Here is a 24372-nt window from a genome sequence, read left to right as displayed (position 1 = left end):
CCGTTACATTTAAATGATTTGTTTTGAAGTCAGGGGAACTAATGTATAGCTATGTTTATAGTGTTTATTCAATATTTCGCTTGATTTGGTATTATTTCTGATATTAATACACTCTCTCTAAATGTGTTTTGCGAGCAGTGCACTTTTGGAAAGAGTAGGCAAATAAAGACCAATCAATGAGAGAGTTTCTCAACTCAAAAAAGCTGATTGGTCGAAAATATGTTGAGGACCATTACATATCCTCCAAATACAGATGCATAAAGATCTAATGCACTTTTTAATGCCGGATCTTTAAAAACAAATACTAGAACGCAAAAATCCAAACAGGAACAGGATCCGGCTTAAATTAAGCACTGGTTCAAGCGCAATAAGATGTGAATTTGTCTGAGAGAGGCGGCTTTCTCTGCACTCTATGTCATAACTGATTATCTAGTAATAAACCACAAAAATTAAATCTGAGCATACCTGGTCTTAACAATGTCTACTGGCATGGAGGCGGCGGTGGTGACCAGTCCACTGATCATACTGGCACAGAAATGACACAGAATATCATCTCTGAAATATCCTGAACAAACACAAACCAAGACAGAGATTACTGAAGCTCACGGCAGCACAATTTAATCTCTACAACTCACTCATTCAGAAAAACACACACAGAATGATATGTCTGCTCTTAACAGGGTAAATAAATAAAAGTAAGATTCCATCCAAATCTGGGATCAGCTAGATTTTCTAGAAGGGGCAACAGTACAGGTTTGTGACTGATAAGATAAAAGAGGGTACATACCAGAGTCCAACAGCGCTTGTTTGGACTGGGAATATGAAGCGAGTTGGGCTGCGTTCACAACAACGGCTCTGGCCATAGTGGGTATGCAACCCTACATTACAAATAAAACAAAACACACACACATTAGGGGTGCAACGGATCGTAGATGATCCGTGATCCGTACGGACCGGACTCCACGGTTCGGTACGCATGTGGTTCGCGGATTAACTGTTAAATTTAACCATCATAGAGTAAAAGTTTATAATTTGCACATGTTTTGTCTTGCCAATTTACCCATTAAAACTATTAAACCGCTGCAGCAAAAGAGAACACGCGCGCTGTTTATGTATGTATGTATGTTTTGTTTTTTACCGCTGCCGCACACACCTAAAGCGAGCACGCACACAGAGAGAGAGAGAGAGAGAGAGAGAGAGAGAGAGAGAGAGAGAGAGACGCGCGATTTAGACTGCGTGATTCACAGATTGATTCCCCTTTAAAACTTCTCTTAACATACATACAAAGTTATGTTTAAATACCCGTTTTTGTATTCTGGTAAACACAGTCGGTTATGTCTTCAGTGAACAGAAACAGCTGAGAAAGAGATGCGTGCCAGTATTAGGAACGTGCATTAGGCCTTAAAGAGACAGCATCCTATAAATACCTGCAGTGAGAAGCACTAGTTATTTTACAATTATATATTACATTTCTGCACCTGAATACTAGAGTTATTGATTTTTTTAGTAACTTTGTTGTATTCATCTACACTTGTTTTGTTACTGACTTTATTAGTTCAGCTAGTAGTTTTTGCTGTGGATTAGAAGTACATAAAGTAAGCATTCAGTAATTATTAAAAAACAAACTTTTTTTGTTTTGTTTATTTTTTGCTGATCCGAAAAGTGATCCGATCCGTGACTCAAAATCCGTGATGTGATCCGAACCGTGAGTTTTGTGATCCGTTGCACCACTAACACACATACATCACATATACATTGGGTTTCTGCAGGTTTTATGAAGGTAAATTTTAAACTTTATAAGAAATTTTATGGGAAAATCTGAAGGGATGACTAGGCAGCATAATGAGTTATATTAGCAACACTAAACGGTTTGAACTTATTCATTCATTTTACAAAAAAAGTAAGTTTAAGTACCTCTACACTCACCGTTTTTGTCTAAATGGTTCCATAAAGAACCTTTAACATTTGAAGAACCTTTCTGTTTCACAAAAGGTTCTTTGAGGCGAAAGAAGGTTCTTCAGATTATAAAAAGGTAAGAAAGAGATGGTTCTTTAACGAACCTTTGACTGAATGGTTCTTTGTGGAACCAAAAATGGTTTTATTTTTAAGAGTGTATTTAAGCACCTTCTGATCACACTGCAAAAAAACACTTCCTTTTTACATCTTTTTGTCCTTTTTTGTGTTTTCCCATTCAAATGTCAAATGTTCAAAGACGAATGAAGAATTATTAGTCTTATTTTCTGAAAAATGTAACAAAATGAAATCAGTTTATAATTTAATTAAAAAAATGTGCTAATGGACTGAGAAAAATCAACTTATTCTGAAAGGAAAACCACTTTATACCTCATTGACATATATTATTTTTGTCAAGTTTGAACTCAGATACTCAGAAAACAAGCCCCCATCCAAGCTGACAGAGATGGAGAGGTGAAAAGGTGAGGCAAAGAATGGCAGATAATTGCCAAATGCAGATGTGCAAAGATGCTCACATCAGACCCAAAAACACTTGAGGCTGTAAAGCTGCTTCAACTATGGACTGAGTTAAGGGTATGAATACTTTGTCATTATTATGGTGTATGGAGTGTAAACTGATGTGGGGGAAAACTACAATTTAAAGCAGTTTAACATAATGCTGCAACAAAACGTGAAAAAACTGAAGGGGTATGAATACTTTTGCAAGGCACTGTATGAGTCTGAAACAAAATCCAAACGTAAGTCTTTGACAAATTGTTCTTAAAAAAACACCACAGTTGAATAGGGTAAAGAAAGCATATTTTAGTACAATGTTATGTGCATTGGTGAAAGAATACAACTGTTCAAGAAAGGTTCATTTAATCAAACATCATGAAAATCAAAACAAAACATCTAGTTAAAGGAGTTTTTAAGCGAATCTCGACTCTAATCACAATCCTGAGTGATTTACGAGTAACTGATTGCAAACACAAACAAAATAGGGAAAAACAAAACGCGGAAACTGAATGAACATCTTAAATCTGCAGTTCTAACACACTTACCCTCCAGAGTGTGGTGACTCCCTCCTCTCTAGTGATTCTGATGAGGGCATTAAAGACATTAGTGTAACCCCTCCTTTGATCTGGAGGCAACCTGGACAACAAAGAGATAATGTTTCATTATTTTAATATACAGTATTAATATTTTATTACACATTCAAATATTAATAAGTGTTATTTCAATATTATTTAAATATTATTGTAGTATTTTTCTATTTATATATTCATTTTATTTATTTTTATTTTTCCATTTAGCTACATTTTTATTTCAGATTCAGTCTTAGTAATTTAGTACATAAACTTAAATGTATTTTATTTTATATTTATATCTTTTAACAAATTGTTTATAGTTTTATTCAACAATGACAATTCATTTTACAGATAATAAATGAAAATCTTAACACTTTTATTGTAGACAGAGTTCATTTCCATGAATGCTTAAGTATAAACAAGGCAAAATGTATAATCAATAAAGTGGACAAAAATTCATGTTCAGCACATAAAACACAAAAGCATAAACGTCTAGTTAGGGTGAAGGTACTAAGATCTTACTAGGAGCTAACAAACATGCTGATGCTGATAAAACAAGCTGTCATAAAATCATTCAAGTCTTTTTGAGTTATATATTAGCAAGTTAACTAGATATCCATACGCAGAGCTGCATATTATAGTCATATTTGTTTTAGTCAATTTCAAAAAACTGACCCTTATGACTGGTTTTATGATCCAGGGTCACATTTTTTTTTTTTTTTGCTTAAGTAATAATTTAAGTGTTTATCCTGAAAAGATAAAAATTTTATTACGGCTGCACGATTATGATAAAAAACATAATTGTCGATTATTTTTTGTTGTTGTTAGTTTTCCTACTTTACATGCCTAAGGGACCAGCTCTTGGCCAGATTATTTAAAAAAAGGACATGTCTTAAAGGAACACTCCACTTTTTTTGGAAATAGACTCAATCTCCAACTCCCCCCGAGTTAATAAATTGAGTTTTACCGTTTTGAAATCCATTCAGCCGTTCTCCTGTTCTGGCGATATCACTTTTAGCATAGCTTAGCATAGATCATTGAATCCTATGAGACCAATAGCATCGCGTTCAAAAATGACCAACGAGTTTAGATATTTGTCCTATTTAAAACTTGACTCTTCTGTAGTTATATCGTGTACTAAGACCAGCGGAAAATGTAAAGATGCGAATTTCTAGGCCGATAATAGGAACTACATTTCCATTCCGGCGTAATAGTCAAGGAAGTTTGCTGCCGTAATATGGATGAAGCAGGCGGAGTAATATCAGAAATGAGTTCCCAGCTAGTTTAGCATTTCCACATGTGCTGCGTGGTATTACTGCTCCTGCTTCAGCCTTATTACAGCAGCAAACTTACTTGACTATTACGCCGGAATGGAAGTGTAGTTCCTAATCTTATCAGCCTAGAAAATTGAAGCTTTGCATTTCCACCGGTCTTAGTACACGATATAACTACAGAAGAGTCAAGTTTTAAATAGGACAAATATCGAAACTCGTTGGTCATTTTTGAACGTGATGCTATTGGTCTCATAGGATTCAAGGATCTATGCTAAGCTATGCTAAAAGTGATATCGCCAGAACAGGAGAACGGCTGAATGGATTTCAAAATGGTAAAACTCTACTTATTAACTCGGGGGGAGTTGGAGAATGAGCCTATTTCCAAAAAAAAGTGGAGTGTTCCTTTAAATATAGGGTGCAATTATATTGATCTACCTCCCATCAGCCGTCATTCGAATAAGCGCCACTTCAGCCGGAGTCCCGACGAAGGCCCCCGTGGCCCCAGCGGTCATTCCAATGAGAGCCTTCATGAAGAAGTTGGGCGGTGTGCCGTCATCTTTGGACATGCGCTCAAACAGGACGGTGTAGATGCCCAAACGTGTAGTGGTGTAGGTAGCCTGTCTCAACAGACCTGCAGAAAGTCTGCAATGAAAAACACAGGACAAAAAAAAAAAAACACAAAGGTGTCAACACAATAAATGCACATCCAGACAAGAATGAGATATATATAATCAGATATAAACCTAATCAGATATTTACTGCTCGTGTAAATCTATGGGCTCCATCTACAGGATGTCCACCTAGAGCTCCCTAGTTTCTCACCTCCAGTGTCTGGTAAAATTAATCTTAAAAAAACAACAAAAAACATCCATTCAATAATTCATTCAGATTAACGCATCTGTACTTAAAGAAGTAGTTCATTTTCAAAACAAAAATGTACAGATAATGTACTCTCCCCCTTGTCATCCAAGATGTTCATGTCTTTCTTTCTTCAGTCGTATAGAAACTATGCTTTTTCAGGATCTCTCCCCATATAATGGACTTCTATGGTGCTCATAAGTTTGAACTTCCAAAATGCAGCTTCAAAGGGCTCTAAATGATTCCATCCGAGGAAGAAGGGTCTTATCTAGTGAAACGATTGGTTATTTTCTAAAAACATTTACAATTTATATACTTTTTAACCTCAAATGCACATCTTGCCTAGCTCTTGTGTATTCCAGTTCAAGACAGTTAGGGTATGACTCAAAACTCCCATCTCATTTTCTCCTCCAACTTTAAAATCGTCCTACATCGATGCAGAAGTCTCGACCCAGTGTTTACAAAGTTAACATGCAAATAAGATCAAACACCCTTTACAAAAAAAGGTAAAACAGCGATGTAGGGCGATTTTGAAGTTGGAGGAGAAAATGAGATTGGAGTTTTGAGACATACCCTAACTGTCTTGAACTGGAATATACAGAGTTCAGGCAGAGCTAGGCAAGATGAGCATTTGAGGTTAAAAAATATATAAATTGTAATTTTTTTTTAGAAAATGACTGATGGTTTCGCTAGATAAGGCCCTTCTTCCTCGGCCGGGATCGTTTAGAGTCCTTTGAAGCTGCATTTTGGAAGTTCAAACTTATGAGCACCATAGAAGTCCATTATATGGAGAGATATCCTGAAATGTTTTCCTCAAAAAACAATTTCCTTACGACTGAAGAAAGGAAAGACAGAACATCTTGGATGACAAGGGGGTGAGTACATTATCTGTACATTTTTGTTCTGAAAGTGAACTACTCCTTTAAACTGCAGTAAAAGATTCCTGCCTGCTTAAATATGGACCTCTCTGTCTAAACGCTGTCATTGGCTTGTTTCAGTGTGACGAGCCTCTCTTATTTACCCGGTGTAGATCCCGCCGAGGCCCTCGTTGCGAAGGATGCTGGTTACGGCATGGAAGCTGGTCTTGTACTCGCGAGCCTTGGAGCCCTGACCGCTCAACTGCATTCGGTTCTTCACCAAATCCAGCGGCTGCACAAACACTGTGGCACCCATCCTGAAATCAGAAAGAATGCGCATTAGTGAAATCATTTATTACTTTATTACTATTCCAATTAGCATCAGCATTTGGAAGCAATCCTGAAGAAACCTACATTGAAAGCAAAAAATACTTTGAGTCCTTTTTCACTTTTTTAAAAAAATACCAGAAGTTACAAAAATGCAAATCAACATTTTTTGAGAAGAACGCCTGTCATAGTGTTTTCTTGTAAAACGTACTCCATAAATGTTTATTCAGAATTTTGAATTTTTTTAGCATAATATGAATATTACAAATGATCCCCAATTTACAAATAATGGTATAATTATGTAATATGCAAAATTTTGTATTATTTTTTATAATTTGACATTAATATAGTAATTAAATATTTTTTTTCCCCTTAATTATAATATTAAGTATTTAAATCTTCACATTTCCAGGGTTCGCAGAAGTCATTATAGAAAACTTTGGTAGCAGTGAATGGAAGACAGCAGCAAACTTTTATATTTTGTGCTCATTAACTCGAAAAGCACACGAAAAATCCAATATTGCGCTTCCATGACAAAAAGATAAAGAAAGGTTGATTACAGCAGTCAGAAGAGAGAAAGATTATCTTAGAAACCTTATCAAAAATGTGTCTTTTGTAAATAAATGTCTATAACACAAAGTACAGTATTATAAAATTGCATTTCATTTTATCAAAAAAAAAGTAAAATGGTAAAATAATATTGGTATAATGTGTTTCTTAAATATTATATTTACGATATTTTTTTAAATAATCTTTTAGATTAAATAATATTTGAAAAGATAAAGAAAGGTTAATTACAGCAGTCAGAAGAGAGAAAGATGTCAAATTTACTGCCACTCTATCTTAGAAATCCCATCTTTTGTATAATGGTTAAATTTGTAAAAATGCTATATGTATTATATTTATTATAGTGGAACTGCATCAACAAAGTCTGTGATTTTCACCTTTTTTTTTGATAATTTGACAAAAAAAAACAAAGAAAGAAAAATTGGTAATAATAGCATTCAATTTTCAGTTTTTTTTTTCTTAAATATTATATTTACAATTTAAATATTTTACATAATCATTTAGACTAAATAATATGGACCATTTGGACATTTCCAGGGTTCGCAGAAGTCATTATAGAAAATTCGGTAGTGGCAAATTGGAGACAATAGCAAATTTTTATATGAAATGTTGTATACTACATTACTCATTTACTACAAAAGCACAAAAAATTCCACCACTGTGTTTCCATGACTTATGAAAAGATAAAGAAAGATTTATTATCATGGAGTTGCACCAACAGTGTGATTGGCACTTACTTTTTTTTTTTTTTTTTTTTTTGCAAATGTGTTCAAAAGTGATATAAACATTCAATTTTCTGTTCTTTTTTAATTATTATTATCATCACACATTTTCATCTCAAGCATGCCCTTCACTAACAGGTCACTGTTGTTTATTTACTAACTAAGTGCACAAACGTTTTGCAACTTTACTAGTAGTGTAAACCACTAGAGAAAAACAGCAGTTATTTGTGTAAACAAACTACAACTATTTTCCTCAAAACAAACGACTGAAATAGTTTAATCAAACTCTGATTAGATTATATCAGTTGAATACGTGTGTTATCACTTTAAGAAAATAATGTGGTTTGTAACGGTCTCAAGCTCGACTAAAACAGTTTGAGAAGTAGCAAAAAATAAATGACTTTCGCCAGGAATAGATTACAACAAACCAATTCTGACAGGGAATTCCTCAGTGACACATGCTCCGTGACATTTACACCGAAGTTCAGACTGTCACGGGGTTACCAGGCTTACTCTGGGCCTGCAAAATTATCCACAGCAGAACTGACAGAAAGACTCAGGAAAAATCACAACACACTAACTTACATTTACTTTCTATGCTGATGCTATTAAAGATAGCTAGCCTAGCGGATAACTGATAACCCTATCAATAACCTGCCATCAATCGCTCATTCACATCAAACAACAGAGAGCCCCGCTGCACTTCTGGGCGCGTACGTACCCAGCCAAACCCCCGAAGAGGAACTTAATAGATTTGGGCGATGTTTTGGGCTTGGCCTTGGCTGTGTCCGCTGCGGCTGCCATGGCTGCGGTGCTGTTTTGTGTTTCTGTAGGACACCTTCGCTTCTGCCGCTCCGCTGATACAAGGCTGCTGCTGTGTACAGCAAGGTGACTCGCCTGGACCGCGCACGTCAAGCGGAACACGCCTGGACCAATCGCGTGCGAGTATTCAGCCGCGGTGCCGAGCACGTTTGGTGACATGGAGGTTGTCGTGTATTTTTCTTAAAGAGACAGATACGTCTTTAAATACAAAGCAAATGATAGCTGATGGAGGACCTATTAAAATATTCTAAGCGTTACTCGTAATTGCATTTTTGCTAATAAGTATTAAACTAGAGAGCTATATAATTAAATTCTTACTAGTAACAATTCAAATTAGAGAGCTCTACAAATCATTTTTATTTTACTAGTCACATGTCTGTATTGACTATGGCAAGCCGTTTTAGCCTAAAATATACTAAGCGTTACTTAATTGCATTTTTATTAGTAACATATCAATTAGAGAACTCTATAATTCAATTTTTGCTAGTAACAATTTCAATTACAGAGCTCTACAAATGAGTCATATGTCACCACTGACTATGGCAAGCCGTTTTAGCCTAAAATATACTAAGAGTTACTCGTCACAATTGCATTTTTATTAGTAACATATCAATTAGAGAGCTCTATAATTCAATTTTTGCTGGTAACAATTTCAATTACAGAGTTCTACAAATGAGTCATATGTCACCACTGACTATGGCAAGCCGTTTTAGCCTAAAATATACTAAGAGTTACTCGTCACAATTGCATTTTTATTAGTAACATATCAATTAGAGAGCTCTATAATTCAATTTTTGCTGGTAACAATTTCAATTACAGAGTTCTACAAATGAGTCATATGTCACCACTGACTATGGCAAGCCGTTTTAGCCTAAAATATACTAAGAGTTACTCGTCACAACTGCATTTTTATTAGTAACATGTCAATTAGATAGCTCTATAATTCAATTTTTACTACTAACAATGCCAATTACAGAGCTCTCTAATTAAGTTTTTACTGGTAACATAGAAATTACAGAGCTCTCTAATTCAATTTTTACTGGTAATATATCAATTAGAGAGCTCTATAATTAAATTTTTACTAGTAACAATTCAAATTAGAGAGCTCTGCAAATGAATTTTACTAGTCACATGTCTCCATTGACTATGGCAAGCCATTTTAGCCTTAAACATACTAAGCGTTACTCGTTGTAATTGTATTTTTACTGGTAACATTAAATTAATTAATTAGAGAGCTCTACTGCCATACTATTGACTTCTATTCATTTTTAATCACAGAGCTCTACAACAGAATTTTTACTAGGAACAATTACAGTTAGACAGCTCTCTAATTCAGTTTTTACTAGTAACAGTTCTGATTAGAGAGCTCTCTAATTTAATGATTACTAGTAAAACTGCAATTACAGAGCTCTAAAATTCAATTTTTACTAGGAAAAAACACATTAAAGATACGTTTAATTGCAGAGCTCTGTAACTGAATTAAATAGCTCTCTAATTCAGTTCTTACTAGTAACAATTAAATTAGAGAGCTCTCTAAATGGAAGTATTACTAGTAAAAATTGATTTAGAGAACTCTCTAATTGAATTGTTACTAGTAAAAATGCAATTACGACGAGTAAAGAATAGTATATTTTAGGCTAAAACGGCTTGCCATATTTAGTTATTCATTAGATTTCAGTTGTATATCATACGTTTTATAAAAAAAATGAAAATGTAAGAAAATATATTATATTAACAATGGTAAAATGTGTAAAAAAAAATGCTATATGCATTATATTTATTATAGTGGAACTGCATCAACATAGTCCGTGATGTTCACCTTTTTTAGATAATTTGAAATAATTTTTTTTTTTTAGAAAAAAAAAGAAAAGTTGGAAATGTGTTCACAAGAGATATAAACATTACATTTTCTATACTTTTCTTACTTATTATTATTTATGACTTAAATATTTTAAATAATCTGTTAAATTAAATAATTATATATATATATACACAGTATATATATATATATATATATATATATATATATATATATATATATATATATATATGTGTGTGTGTATGTATGTATGTATGTATATAATATCCAGAGGTCCTAACCGCTGTTGCAGCAGCCTATCTACAGCGTTACTTTTCTCAGCGCTGCTCACGATGAACCAATAAAAAACTGTGATTACCGGATACATATTTGTGATAAAGTTTATAGGGATTATTTCTGTGTGTTTATTTTCATTTTATGTCAGGCACCAGTCCTTGAGATTATTGGATTTAAACAATTATATTTTGTAGCCTACAAACGTGAACAGCAAGGATCTGGGTTTCTGAGCTGTCATGCGCCCTCTTGGGGTGATAATAGATTCAGCAACATTGACTGTCCAATAATTCGGACACATCTGAACGAAACTGCACGAATTACATTAATTAGTTGTCTGAAGAGTATAATGCACTAATATACTGCTGCTATACAACATGCAATATACAATATATACAATATTGCACAGTATGCAGTATGTCAATTATGCACTTTATTTATCAGAACCTCAAAAAAATGGTTACTGAATGTGAAACACTATATTTGCAGTAAGGTGTAATAATATGTGCAATACTATATCTAGTTGCTAAAACAGTACAGTTACTCATATCATTTAAAGTGTACTTTGTACAAATTTACTGTGCATATCTATGTGAAGGCTAACGTGCAAAATAACATGCAGAGCATTATATGTGACCCTGGACTACAAAACCAGTCATAAGGGGTTTTTGAAATTGAGATTTACACATCAAGCTGTATAAATAAGCTTTGCATTGATGTATGGTTTCTTTGGCTATTTGAAAATCTGGAATTAAAACAAATCAAAATGTTGAGAAAATCGCCTTTAAAGCTGTTCAAATGAAGTTCTTAGCAATGCTTGTTACTACTCAAAAATTAAGTTTTAATATATGGTACACTGTAAACAAAATCTGTAGAAATTACAGTATTACTGGCAGCTGGTTGCCAGTAACTTACTGTAGATTTTAATTTATGCTATTTACTGGCAACAGTTTGTTCAAAGTTAATTGAACATTAAACATTAACAAGTCTTTATCTTTACAGAATAAAACTAAAATAACAGCCTCATGCAAAGCATTCTGGGAACCAAAATCTGAAGGAAAAAAACAGAAAAAGGTTGATGAAGGTTTCTGGTTCCCAGAATGCTTTGCAGTAGGTTGTTATTTTATAGTTTTATTCTGTAAAGACAAAGACTTGTTAATGTTTAATGTTCATTTAACTTTGAACAAACTGTTGCCAGTAAATAACATAAATTAAAAATCTACAGTAAGTTACTGGCAACCAGCTGCAGAACTACAGCAATTTTTTTACAGTGTAGGAAATTTACAAAATATTTTCATGGAACATGATCTTTACTTAATATCCTAATGATTTTTTGCATAGAAGAATAATGGATAATTGTGATCCATACAACGTATTTTTGGCTATTGCTACAACTATTCCAGTGCTACTTAAGACTGGTTTTGTAGTCCAGGGTCATGTATGTACAAATATATGCATAAAAATGAAGCAAAGTGTCCTGCACATTAATCTAACTGCAAATATATTAAAATATATAATTTATAAAAAATACATATGAAAAACTACCTAAAACACCCAGTGTCTAACGCTACATTTTAACATGAAATATGTTTTTTTTTAAGTTTTATATTTATTTATGTTTTATGTTTAATACAAAAAATATATACTATTATATTTAGTTATTTATTTTTATTTTGCATTTCTGCATAACTCTATATCCCACCTGTGCTTTTTATTTTAAAATACATCTATAACATTTTAGATTAAATACACGTTTTAGTCATGTCCCCAGGTTTTCATTCAGTTTTTTTTATAAAGTTAAACCACTATTTTTTAATTAAGTTTGGACCATCATTTATTCAACTGTGTAATAAAATGCATCAACAACAAAATAGTGATTTTTATATACAGTATATATATACAATATACAATATATATAATATATATATATATATATATATATATATATATAAAATTTGACCGTGAAACTAACAGTTTCTTTAAAATAAACACCTGTCTGATGGGAAAATGAAGGAATTTTTTGACATAATTTGGTAAGAGGACTGAGAAAAATGCCTTCATCTTCCACTTAAAAACTGTGTAAAAAATTAAATAAAGTTACCTGAGATAGACAAATACAGATTTTGAATAGTTAAATATGTGTATTACTAGATTCAGTCTTAAAAATAGTTGGGTTTTGAAAGCAAATGGCACCCATTTGGTGGAAATGGCCCAGAATTTGTGTGTGTGTAGTTTGTAACTTCTAATATTGCCTTCTGAAAAGAACGATTATGTTTACTATCATAACTAAACCCATGCTTTGAAAAGGGCTTTTTGAATATCAAAGCTATAAAACCTGACTCCAGAAGTAAGCAAAAACTCTTGAATTTCCATGAAGAAGATTGTAATATACATGCAATATTCACTGTTTAATACAAAAAAAAATGGACATATTAGGTAAACTTTTAAAAACATGATGATTCAGATTCATGGTATATTTGAGATTAAAATGGCATAATCATCCAAGGTTTAATGCCATGAAGATAACCGATTTATTTTAAGACAGATGAAAGTCTTTAATAATGAACGGTAGCATGACAATAGGGGGCATCCTAGGATATTGCAGTGATTTGACATTGTTTGAGAAGCAAGGTCGTTCTTTCATTGTCTGATGAATGTGATGGAACAAGCGCAGACTGTCTCACAGACCCGACAGACGTGGAGGAGACAGGCTGCATAGACATATTCAACTCAACTCAAGTTATGCAAGTCACTTATGCATTAAAGTACACTCACTGTACAATTAAAATCTGGCTTAATGCTTTCCCTGGAGCAGACATGTACGTATTTACATATAGAATGAGAAAATATACCGTAGGCTATATAAAATATATGAGATCTCTGTGTGCATCTATACAAATACATGAACTAGTACAAGGCAGTATTTAATGTGCATTTTTTTTTTTTTACAGTCTGTTTATTAAGATGTATCAAAATATAACAATGTAACAATATTGTAGTTACATCTTTTCATATATATATATACACAGGTATATACACACACACATATGCACAGGTTATTTTAAATATTCAAAAAGTAATACAATAGGAGGGAGAAGTTGAAAATTCAAAACCTGCATAGATGGCATACAACAAATCATTATTCAACAATGTTTTAATAAGGTGAGACACTGCAGGTGAATAGGGTAAAAAAATTAACTAATAGTTATCAACTTACTTACCCAGGTAATTGATTACATTGATAATTGCAAACATTTTTTGTTTTACAAGTTTTCTAAAATGTTAGGTTCAAATATGCAAATGAGATATTATTTACTGAAATATGTGCTAATTTGCATACATTTCTAGCACAAAAATCTAAACACTGGATGAAGTCAGTTTCAAAAATCTTGTTATTAGAGTCAAAAGTTTTTCTCTCATTTTCTCACTTCAGAAGATACTTAAAACAGACAGAAAACAATATATTTTCGCAACTTTTGGGGGAATAAAATGTTGTATATAATCAAGCATTTTAAATATGAACAAATCCCTCTGTAAAAACCTTCAGGATATAGACAGGAATAAAAATGTAAAGCTTGGTGTGTGTAAGTGTCACTGAAGTGGAGATTTATGGCTCAGTGTAGGAGAAAAAAACGTATGGCCTTTAAAAATATGTTTTGTAATTTAAATCTATTGACACAAATAGATAAAGTGCTATAAAAGAAGTACTTAACAGTGTCTTTTGGATGTTTTCTTTCCACTAGTCTGAAAAATAGACTATGAAAATAAAAAGCCCAAAATCTCAAACTTGACAGGTGCATGAAAAAACTGCGTTTTATCTTCCCTTAAATAAAATTATGAATAGGAAAAAGTGTCAAGTTATCTTGTCTTTTCCTGTCTCATTCAGTACATTCCCAAAATCCGAATTTGATATAAAGGATATAAATGGTGTCTAAATTTTCTCAAAAAAAGAAATTTTAAACAGCTAAACAGAAGGATGCTAAATGTGCAATTTGCAAAGAAACAAGTGAAAGATCTGTCCTTTTTAATGCAGCAATAAGAAGCAATCTGTGCTTAATCTTATGCAGTTGAACAAAAGCATATTCTGGTATTGAATGCTGAAATTAGCATAGAAGAAGATGAGCATTTCAGCATGTAGATGTGTGAATACACTGTATATCTTATTTATGTTTATGCCTCAGGCATGAAATACTTCAGTTTATTTATTAAGAGCACAACTGTGTATGTTTGCAGCCACCTATATGATGAAATGCACATGAAGTGTCCATTTGATGTTCATATCAGGTTAGAAGTTTATTGTTTGCTATGTGTGTGTGTTTTCTGATGGCGTTCAGCTCTGACTGACAGTATTGGATGGCACTTTTCCATTGGTGCATCATGATAACCCATCACAGTTTGTCCTGAAGGCTGTGTGATGCCTTTGGCGTCTCCCTGTCAGCATGCATTATGACTCTTTTACTCATTCATGTGTGTATGTCAGAGTATACGCCACGGTGAAATGGTCAGTGAATGTGTTATTAAATGCTTTGATGCGTGAGTTCAAATGACCTTCATTTTACCTTTCTATTATTCTCCATCATATATATGAGCTCTGGATACAGCCCTCCTGTTTTTACAGATAGACCACTTTATGACATCACCTCCTGGAGATATAAATAGACAAATGATTTCTCAGGAGTCACAGCAGCCTGAAAAGCTGTTCAGCTTAGATCTTGTTATTCTGTTTTGCTGCTGACCACTGATTCTGTTACACTGCAGACAAAGACAAAGTGTTTGTCAAATCAGTTTAGTCTGAATATGTGCTTTAAGAGCATGTCCAGGTCATATTTCACTCAAAAAATCAAAATTATTGGAACAGATTTGGAGAAACGTAGCATTCCGTCACTTGCTCGTTAATGGATCCTCTGCAGTGAATGGGTGCCGTCAGAATGAGAGTCCAAACAGATGATAAAAACATCACAATAATCTGCAATCTCCAGTGAAAAAGTTTATTCTGAATCAGGAGAGAAATACGTACAGATCGAGCTCCGTTTACATGCAAAAACATGAGGATTTTGATGTGAGAGACCAGAAAGTTTGAAAATGTTTGAAAAGTTGTAAAAAGTGTGAACAGTTGAAAAAATAAAATTTTAAGGAATTTAAAAAGTTTTAAAAGATTTCCAAGTTTTAAAAGTTTGATGGTTTTCAGTCTAAAATATTTTGAAGTTTATTGATAAATGTTTGATATATAGATAGATAGCATGTTTCTAGCATTACTAGCATGTTTCCAACAAGATTAACATGTTGTTAGCATGTTTCTATTATGATCAGCATGTCACTAGCATGTTGTTTACATGATTAGCAAGTTACTAGCATGATTTTAGCATGATTAACAAGTCCCTTGCATGTTTCTAACACGATTCGCATGTTACTAACATGTTGTAAGCATGATTCCAGCATTATTAGTAAGCTGTTAGCATGATTCTAACATGACTAGCATGTTGCTAGCATGCTTCTAACATCATTAGCATGTTACTACCATGTTGTTACCGTGATTTTAGCATGATTAGTAAGTTTCTTGCATGTTTCTAACACGATTAGCAAGTTGCTAACATGTTTCTAGCATGATTAGCATGTTGCTAGCATGTTTATAACATGATAAGCATGTTGTTAACATGTTACTAGCATGTTTTTTAGCATGATTAGCATGTTGTTAGCATTATTCTAGCATGATTAGTAAGTTTCTTGCATGTTTCTAACATGATTAGCAAGTTGCTAACATGTTGCTAGCATGATTAGCATGTTTTTAGCATGTTTATAACATGATTAGCATGTTGTTAGCATGATTAGCATGTAGCTATCATGTTTTTAGCATGATTAACATGTTACTAGCATGTTTTAGCATGATTAGCATGTTGTTAACATGATTAGCATGTTGCTAGCATGTTTCTAACATTATTAGCATGTTACTACCATGTTGTTAGCATGATTAGCATGTTGCTAGCATGTTTTTGCCATGATTAACATGTTACTAGCATGTTTTTAGCATGATTAGCATGTTGTTAACATGATTAGCATGTTGCTAGCATGTTTCTAACATTATTAGCATGTTACTACCATGTTGTTACCGTGATTTTAGCATGATTAGCATGTTACTGGCATGTGTTTACCATGATGAGCAAGTTGCTAACATGTTTCTAGCATGATTAGCATGTTGCTAGCATGTTTATAACATGGTTAGCATGTTACTAGCATGTTTTTTGCATGATTAGCATTTTACTAGCATGTTGTTACCGTGATTTTAGCATGATTAGTAAGTTGCTTGCATGTTTATAGCACGATTAGAAATGTTGTTAGCATGATTAGCCTGTTGCTATCATGCTTCTAACATGATTAGCATGTTGCTAACTTGTTTCTAGCATGATTAACAAGTTGCTAACATGTTTCTAGCATGATTAGCATGTTGTTAGCATTAGCATATTGCTAGCATGTTTTTAGCATGATTAGCATGTTACTAGCATGATTAGCATTTTGCTAGCATGTTTTTAACATGATTAGCATGTTTTTAACATGATTAGCATGTTGCTAACTTGTTTCTGGCATGATTAACAAGTTACCAATATGTTTCTAGCATGATTAACATGTTAGCATATTGCTAGCATGTTTTAGCAGGTTTCTAACATGATTAGCATGTTGCTAGCATGTTTATAACATGGTTAACATTGTTGTTAGCATGATTAGCATGTTGCTAGCATGTTTTTAGCCTGATTAGCATGTTACTAGCCTGTTTTTAGCATGATACTAGCCTGTTTTTAGCATGATTAACATGTTGTTAGCATGATTAGCATGTTACTAGCCTGTTTTTAGCATGATTAGCATGTTAAAAATACCCTTATGGCTGGTTTTGTGGTCCAGACTCACATATTTCCTATCAATGGTAGTTAAAAGAATGATCTTTTGAATTCTGCAATCTTTGCTCATGTGACAGAAAATGGCAACACTGATTGGCTGATGGCACTGCAAGAACGAATCCAGTCCTAAGCCTTTCACTGAAGTCCACTTCATGCTTTTTAAGAGACTTCCAAAGAAAATCAGTCACTGGCAACGATATAATGACACTTTTTTCAGTTTAAATGAATTGTTCTTTGCACTTGCAAAGTTGGATGTTGACAAAACCCATGGCTGCTTTCTAATGGAGAAAAGTGTTTCTGCTGTCATATGATGTAGTTCCGGTGTCCACCAGCAGAGGCAAACCAGAGCATTCTAGCCGCTGAACCTTGGCCCCTAGTTTTGCAGATGGATTTCTGTAGTTGCCATGGCATCATAGCAGAGCTCTGGGGAAGCTGGAGCGACACTGACTTTTCCTCTACATATAACATTACAACATTGTGGATTACTGGGGTTTACATCTCCCTTCTCATTTAGCACCTTACAAACTACATCATTTGAGGGATTTCACGGTGCTTCTTAGCAAAGAAACTGTCTTGTAGAAGCACTGTGTACTTTTGTTTGTGGTTCCTGTTTCATTTTTAATCCTGTTCTGTTCTGATTGTGTTATTGCCAGTTTCCATTACTTTTTAATAAACAATTAGAATGTGTATTTTTTATTTATTCATTCTGTCTAATATTTATATAACAGACATATGTACGGTTTTATTACCTATTTGTCATGTACCTTGCGTATGCGTTAAGAGTAGCGGTTAAAATGTTCACATTAGTTTCACGTTAAATATATAATATTCTTAAAATATATATATTTTTTCCATATCTCACATTTTTGTGACTGACTTTGCTGTTAAACATGAATGTTTATGCCTACTGACAAACCACTGCAGCATGAACATTTTTTATCTAAAAGTAAAAGTTTATGCAAGTAAAATTAATTTGCACACATTACTATTAATGAGAATACAACAGTGTTTTAGTGTTAAAAAATAAAAAAGTCTAAATGACAAGAATAAAGTCGAAATATTTCGAAAATAAAGTCAAAAGTAAAGTTAAAAGTTTGAGAATTAAGTTTTTGAGATTGAGTTTTAATTTAGCAATTGCAAAATTGAATTTATAATATTGCAAATGATACATGCAATGATTTCTGCTAACAATCCCATACATATTCAAATCATTTGCAAAATTTCAACTTTATTCCCGTAACTTTCTTCTCGTTATTTTTTCTTTTTTTTCTCATTATTTCAACTTCTCTCCTAAAATATTTTGACTTTATTTTTTATAATTTTGACTTTTTTCTCAAAATATTTTGTCTTTTTGTCTCGTTATTTCAACTTTTCTCTTAAAATATTTTTACTTTATTCTCATAATTTTGACTTTTTTCTCAAAATGTTTTCTTTTTTCTCCTTATTTCAACTTTTCTCTTAAAATATTTTGACTTTATTCCCATAATTTTTCATTTTTTCTCAAAATATTTTCTTTTTTCTCATTATTTCAATTTATCTCTTAAAATATTTTGACTTTATTCTCATAATTTTGACTTTTTTCTCAAAACATTTTCTTTTTTCTCATTATTTCAACTTTTCTCTTAAAATATTTTGACTTTATTCCCATAATTTTTCATTTTTTCTCAAAATATTTTCTTTTTTCTCATTATTTCAATTTATCTCTTAAAATATTTTGACTTTATTCTCATAATTTTGACTTTTTCTCAAAACATTTTCTTTTTTCTCGTTATTTCAACTTTTCTCTTAAAATATTTTGACTTTATTTTTTTATAATTTTGACTTTCTCAAAATATTTAGTCTTTATTCTCATAATTTTGATTTTTTTTTAAATATTATGTCTTTTTTCTCGTTATTTCAACTTATCTCTTAAAATATTTTGACTTTATTTTCATAATTTTGCATTTTTTCCTCAAAATATTTTCTTTTTTCTCATTATTTCAACTTTTTTCTCAAAATATTTTGTCTTTTTTTCTCGTTATTTCAACTTATCTCTTAAAATATTTTGACTTTATTTTTTTAATTTTGACTTTTTCTCTTCAACTTTATTCTTAAAATATTTTGACTTTATTTTTATAATTTTGACTTTTTTCTCAAAATATTTAGTCTTTTTTCTTGTTATTTCAACTTATCTCTTAAAATATTTTGACTTTATTCTCATAATTTTTTACTTTTCTCTCAAAATATTACTCAAGATGTTAATTATTTATTACTGATGGAATAATATTCTAAATTACTACTTCAGCAAATACCCAAAACACCGCAACAACACAATACCAAGAATAAATTCATTTAGCAACCACTAGATTGATGTGGACTAGCAGTTTAGGGGACATTTACAAAAACATCATGTGAAGTCAAAAGAGCAGAATTTTGGAATATCTCTTTTTCTGACACACACACACACACACACACACACACACACACACACACACACACACACACACACACACACACACACACACACACACGTTCCTGAATGAAGGCATGAAGACAGAGTGATTGATTGAATGAAAGAGAGGAGATGAGACGGAACAGCTGTGCCCAGAGGGGCTGCAGTCAGCGGCAGAGTTTAATCCCTGATAATCTGAGTCTTTTACAGCGGATGATGGATCAAGGGCAGCGCTGCGTCCGCTCTCACTTCCTGTGTGTGTTCACTATGAATCAGACGAATGAACACTGTGCTGACAGAGATGTTTAAAAGGTAAAACAAATAAAGCAAGCACCTGCAAAGCATTCAGTAGCTGTAGTTGTGCAAACATACTTTCTTTTGAAGTGTAACGGTTGTTCATTTAAACTATTTTTACTATTGTTTTTTTCATGCACATGTCAAGTTTGAGATTTTGGGCTGTTTGGTGTTTCATGAAGTGTTTTTTTCTGACTAGTGGAAAGAAAACACCCAAAAGACACTGTTAAGTCTTTTCTAAAACTTGTAATACAAAAAGATGTTTGCATTATCAATGTAATCTATCAACTGAGTAAGTGTGGTGATAGCTTTTAGTTGGTTTTTTTACCCTATTCACCTGCAGTGTCTCGCATCTGACTTTTCCTCAGTAAGTACTTCTTAGCAGTCATTATGTAAAACTTTTTGGCTAAAAATAGAACTTTTTATAAAACAAACAAGCAAGCCCTGCCCAAATTTAAAAAGTAATGCAAAAGTAATGTAACACATTTTGCATAAAAAGTAACTTAGTAACGTAATTAGTTACTTTTTTGAGGGAGTAACTGCAGTACTTTTAAAAGTAACTGTCCCTAACTGTATTAAATAATGCACTTATAGTGTACTTCACATCTTTCAAGTGTATAGGATTATGATTATTACTAATATTATTTAAAGGTAATATATAATATTACTAAAATAAAAAGGCACTTATGTGTACTTAAAGAGTTCACAACTAAGCACACTTTTAAAAATCAAAGTAAAATTAAAAAAGTAAAGAGAAATTTTGTAACATTTTAATAATCTTTGTTGTGCTTTAAAAAATACACTTATTTTGTTGTGTTGACTAATATATAAAGCTCATGTAAAGTATGATTATGCTTTTAACTGTATTTGATATTACATTTTAATATATTCTGAATATACTAAATTGCAACTTCATTACAAATGTGCAGTTACAAGTATATTTAATTTTAAATACATTACTTTTTTATTTTTAGTTTAGTTTATCATAAACCTGTGTCAATACATTAGAACACTTTAACCGTATTTCAAAGGCAATAGAAATAATTATGAAATTACATTTAAAGATGTATTTACATTTCGGTCAAAAAAGCAATCTAATATTCAGCTACTTGTATTTAATAAAACAAACACTAATGCATTTTCAGTTGCAGTTAACATGCAATTAAGTGTCCAGAAACATCACATTTAGTATATTCTTTTAAGGCGAGACACTGCAGGTGAATAGGGTAAAAAAAATTAACTAATTGACTGATTACTTTGATAATTGCAAACATTTTTTGTATTACAAGTTTTCTAAAATGTTAGGTTTAAATATGCAAATGAGGCATTATTTGATGAAATATGCACTAATTTGCATTCATTTCTAGTACAAAAATCTAAACACTGGATGAAGTCAGTTTTAAAATTCTTGTTTAATTTTTTTTGACATATTAGTCAAATGTTTTTACAGAGGAAATGTTGGGTATCTAATTTCTTTACAAATAATTCCAAAAATAGTTAAAACAGATAGGAAACACTATATTTTTTTTTTTACAATTTTTGGCGAATAATATGTTATATAAAATCAAGCAAATTATATATGAACAAATCCCTCTGTAAAAACCTTCAGGGTATAGACAGGAATAAAAATGTAAAGTGTGGTGTGTGTAAGAGCTGCTGAAGTGGAGATTTATGACTCAGTGTAGGAGAAAAAAACTCATGACCTTTAAATATCTGTATTGTAATTGAAATCTATTGACACAAAAAGATAAAGTACTATAAAAGAAACACCTAACAGTATTTTTTGGATGTTTTCTTTTCACTAGTCAGAAAAAACACTTTATGAAACCAAAACCAAAAAGTCCAAAATCTCAAACTCGACAAATACATGAAAAAACTGTGTTAACTCCTTCACATATATTTTTCCATGATAAGTTCTCTTTTAAAAAGTACTCCTTTTTCACAGGAGTACATCTTTATAGATTCATACAAAAGATATATTCTTTATAAACAATTCTTTTGCGCCTTGTTTGGATGAATAGAATGCAGAGTTTAAAGCTGGAGCTGTGCTGAGTTCAACACATTAATCTGCTGCAGTCTATTACACTGCTCTCTAGTCTCTCATCCCCTCCCAATCCCTCCTGTGTCCTGTGACACAAATGGGACAGAGAGCAATACATCTGTGTGTGTGTGTGTGTGTGTGTGTGTGTGTGAGAGAGAGAGAGAGAGAGAGAGAGAGAGAGAGAGAGAGAGAGAGAGAGAGAGAGAGAGAGAGAGAGAGAGAGAGAGAGAGGGAGAGAGAGAGAGAGCTCAGCGTTCCATTGAGAGGCTGTTGAAAAACAATCCAGAGGAAAATGCTACAGTGTGGATTGTTGGTTTTTCATGGCTAATGGAGTTCAGCTCATGTCTCATTTAAATCTCAGCTTTGTTTCAGATGTTTTTCATGATGCTGCATGAAATCATTTGGTATTCAGCAAGATTATGATATTGCACAACATGTTTATTTGAACTTCACATTTTACATCCTAAAAGGAAGCCAAAGCAGATTCAAAATAATCCAGATGCTCAAAAATGATCAGCACTCTCCTGTATACCATTTGTATAGGAAATACGAATGTATGCACATATTAAATGAAACTGTTTACATACAAGAATATACATAAATAAAATGCAATAAAATGAATAGCACATGAGAAATATCAAATTCAGTTCATACTGAATTTGTGATTTTGTTCAGTCTCTATAAGTTTTTATTGTTTCAATGCTATCTAGAAGTAAAGCAGGGTAAATTACTTAGAAATTGTAGTCTGTTATTACAATTTACAGGCTGAAAGTTGTAGTCAGCAATGTAATCTAGATCACTCATTTCAGGTAATTAGACTACTTTTGGATTACTTTTAGATTATTTTTGATTATAGATTTAAATGGGGTTATTGTTATAGTAAAAAATGAAATATACTGTTTGACCTTTAATGGATTAACAGACATCAGAGAACAAGCAAATGTGTTGTTAAATTAATTAAATAAATAGTTAAAGTCCCAATGAAATCAAAATTAAAGTTGTTTGGCTTTTAAATAAATTCGCTGTGAGGTTATAAGATAGTTTGCTCCATAACAGCAACGCAATTACACTTTAATCTCATGATAATTCGTATGTATTTTAGGTAAATGTGGTTCTACAAAATATACATTTACTTACGCTTTTCCAGACAATAAAACGTACAACACTGATGTATTTACAGCATTTAAACATACAAATACATGGTTTCTCCCCCCACAAAGTCCTCCTATGGAAATATGATATTATAACTGTTAGAAATAAGTCTCTTTTCTTCCCTAAATGATTCAGTAACAACTTGAACTGTATTCTATCCTTGTTTGATGATTGTGGGAATATTTTAACTTATGAACAATTTCTGAATCTCCATAACTTTCCAGTTCCACCAAAGGAATATAATACTTTGATTAGAGCTATCCCAGTAGGCTTAACCCAGTTAATAAAAAATCACCTTAAATTCAGCATAGGCAACAGTGTTTATCCAGCTTTATGTTTGGGTGGTATCAATATTTTAGATCGGAAATGCAATAACAGACATAGTCGCAAAATATTTCAGACAAAAAGAAAGATTACTCCAAGAGGGAAATTCTAGTGGCTTCTTTTATAACGAATATTAATTGGAGAAAGGCCTTGCTTTTGCCAAGTACATTTTGTATATCTAATAAGGTTAAGGAGATTCATTATAAAATTCTTCATAAAATTTATCCTGTTAATTTATCTATTTCTAAATATTCTGATGACGATGAGTCTTGCTCATTTTGTGGCTCTGTGAAAATTTATGAAAATCCAAAACAATTATCTGTTGAATATGTTGTTAACTTTCTTATACTGAATACAAAGATGGTTTAAATCTCCTGTTTTTTTCCCTTTTTCTTCCTGAACTTGATTCTGTTATTTCTCCTCTTAGATTTACAAATAACAAAACGAGTGGCAAATTTTTGTTGCATTATGACAATTTTTTTCTGAAAGGATGCGATTTATTTTCATACTTTTCTTTTCTATATGGATTACAGCATGCATAATTTGATGTACACAAATCCAGAATATTATTTTCTGGTTGTATCTTATGATTTTACCAGAATTTATCGATGTCTAATTTACCTGTTCTTGTATATGTTGTACAGGTTTTGCAAAAAAAAAAAAAAAAAATTCTTCCGTAT

General features: G+C 32.3%; 1 protein-coding gene across 1 annotated transcript; it reads right to left on the bottom strand.

Annotated features, from left to right (window-relative positions):
- Positions 1-430: 430 nt before the first annotated feature.
- Positions 431-8548, bottom strand: LOC141335338 (mitochondrial 2-oxoglutarate/malate carrier protein-like). Its single transcript, XM_073840760.1, has 6 exons — positions 8368-8548; positions 6195-6347; positions 4751-4957; positions 3015-3105; positions 788-878; positions 431-565 (listed from the first exon to the last, which is right to left on the bottom strand). The coding sequence occupies exons 1-6, from the start codon at positions 8448-8450 to the stop codon at positions 450-452; spliced, it is 741 nt and encodes a 246-aa protein (XP_073696861.1). The 5' UTR covers positions 8451-8548; the 3' UTR covers positions 431-449.
- Positions 8549-24372: the final 15824 nt, after the last annotated feature.

Source organism: Garra rufa, chromosome 5 (genome assembly GCF_049309525.1).
Source record: "Garra rufa chromosome 5, GarRuf1.0, whole genome shotgun sequence".
In the NCBI taxonomy this organism is placed as follows: domain Eukaryota; kingdom Metazoa; phylum Chordata; class Actinopteri; order Cypriniformes; family Cyprinidae; genus Garra; species Garra rufa.
The sequence above is the reverse complement of the archived record's forward strand: the minus strand, read 5'-3'. Positions and strand labels throughout refer to the sequence as shown.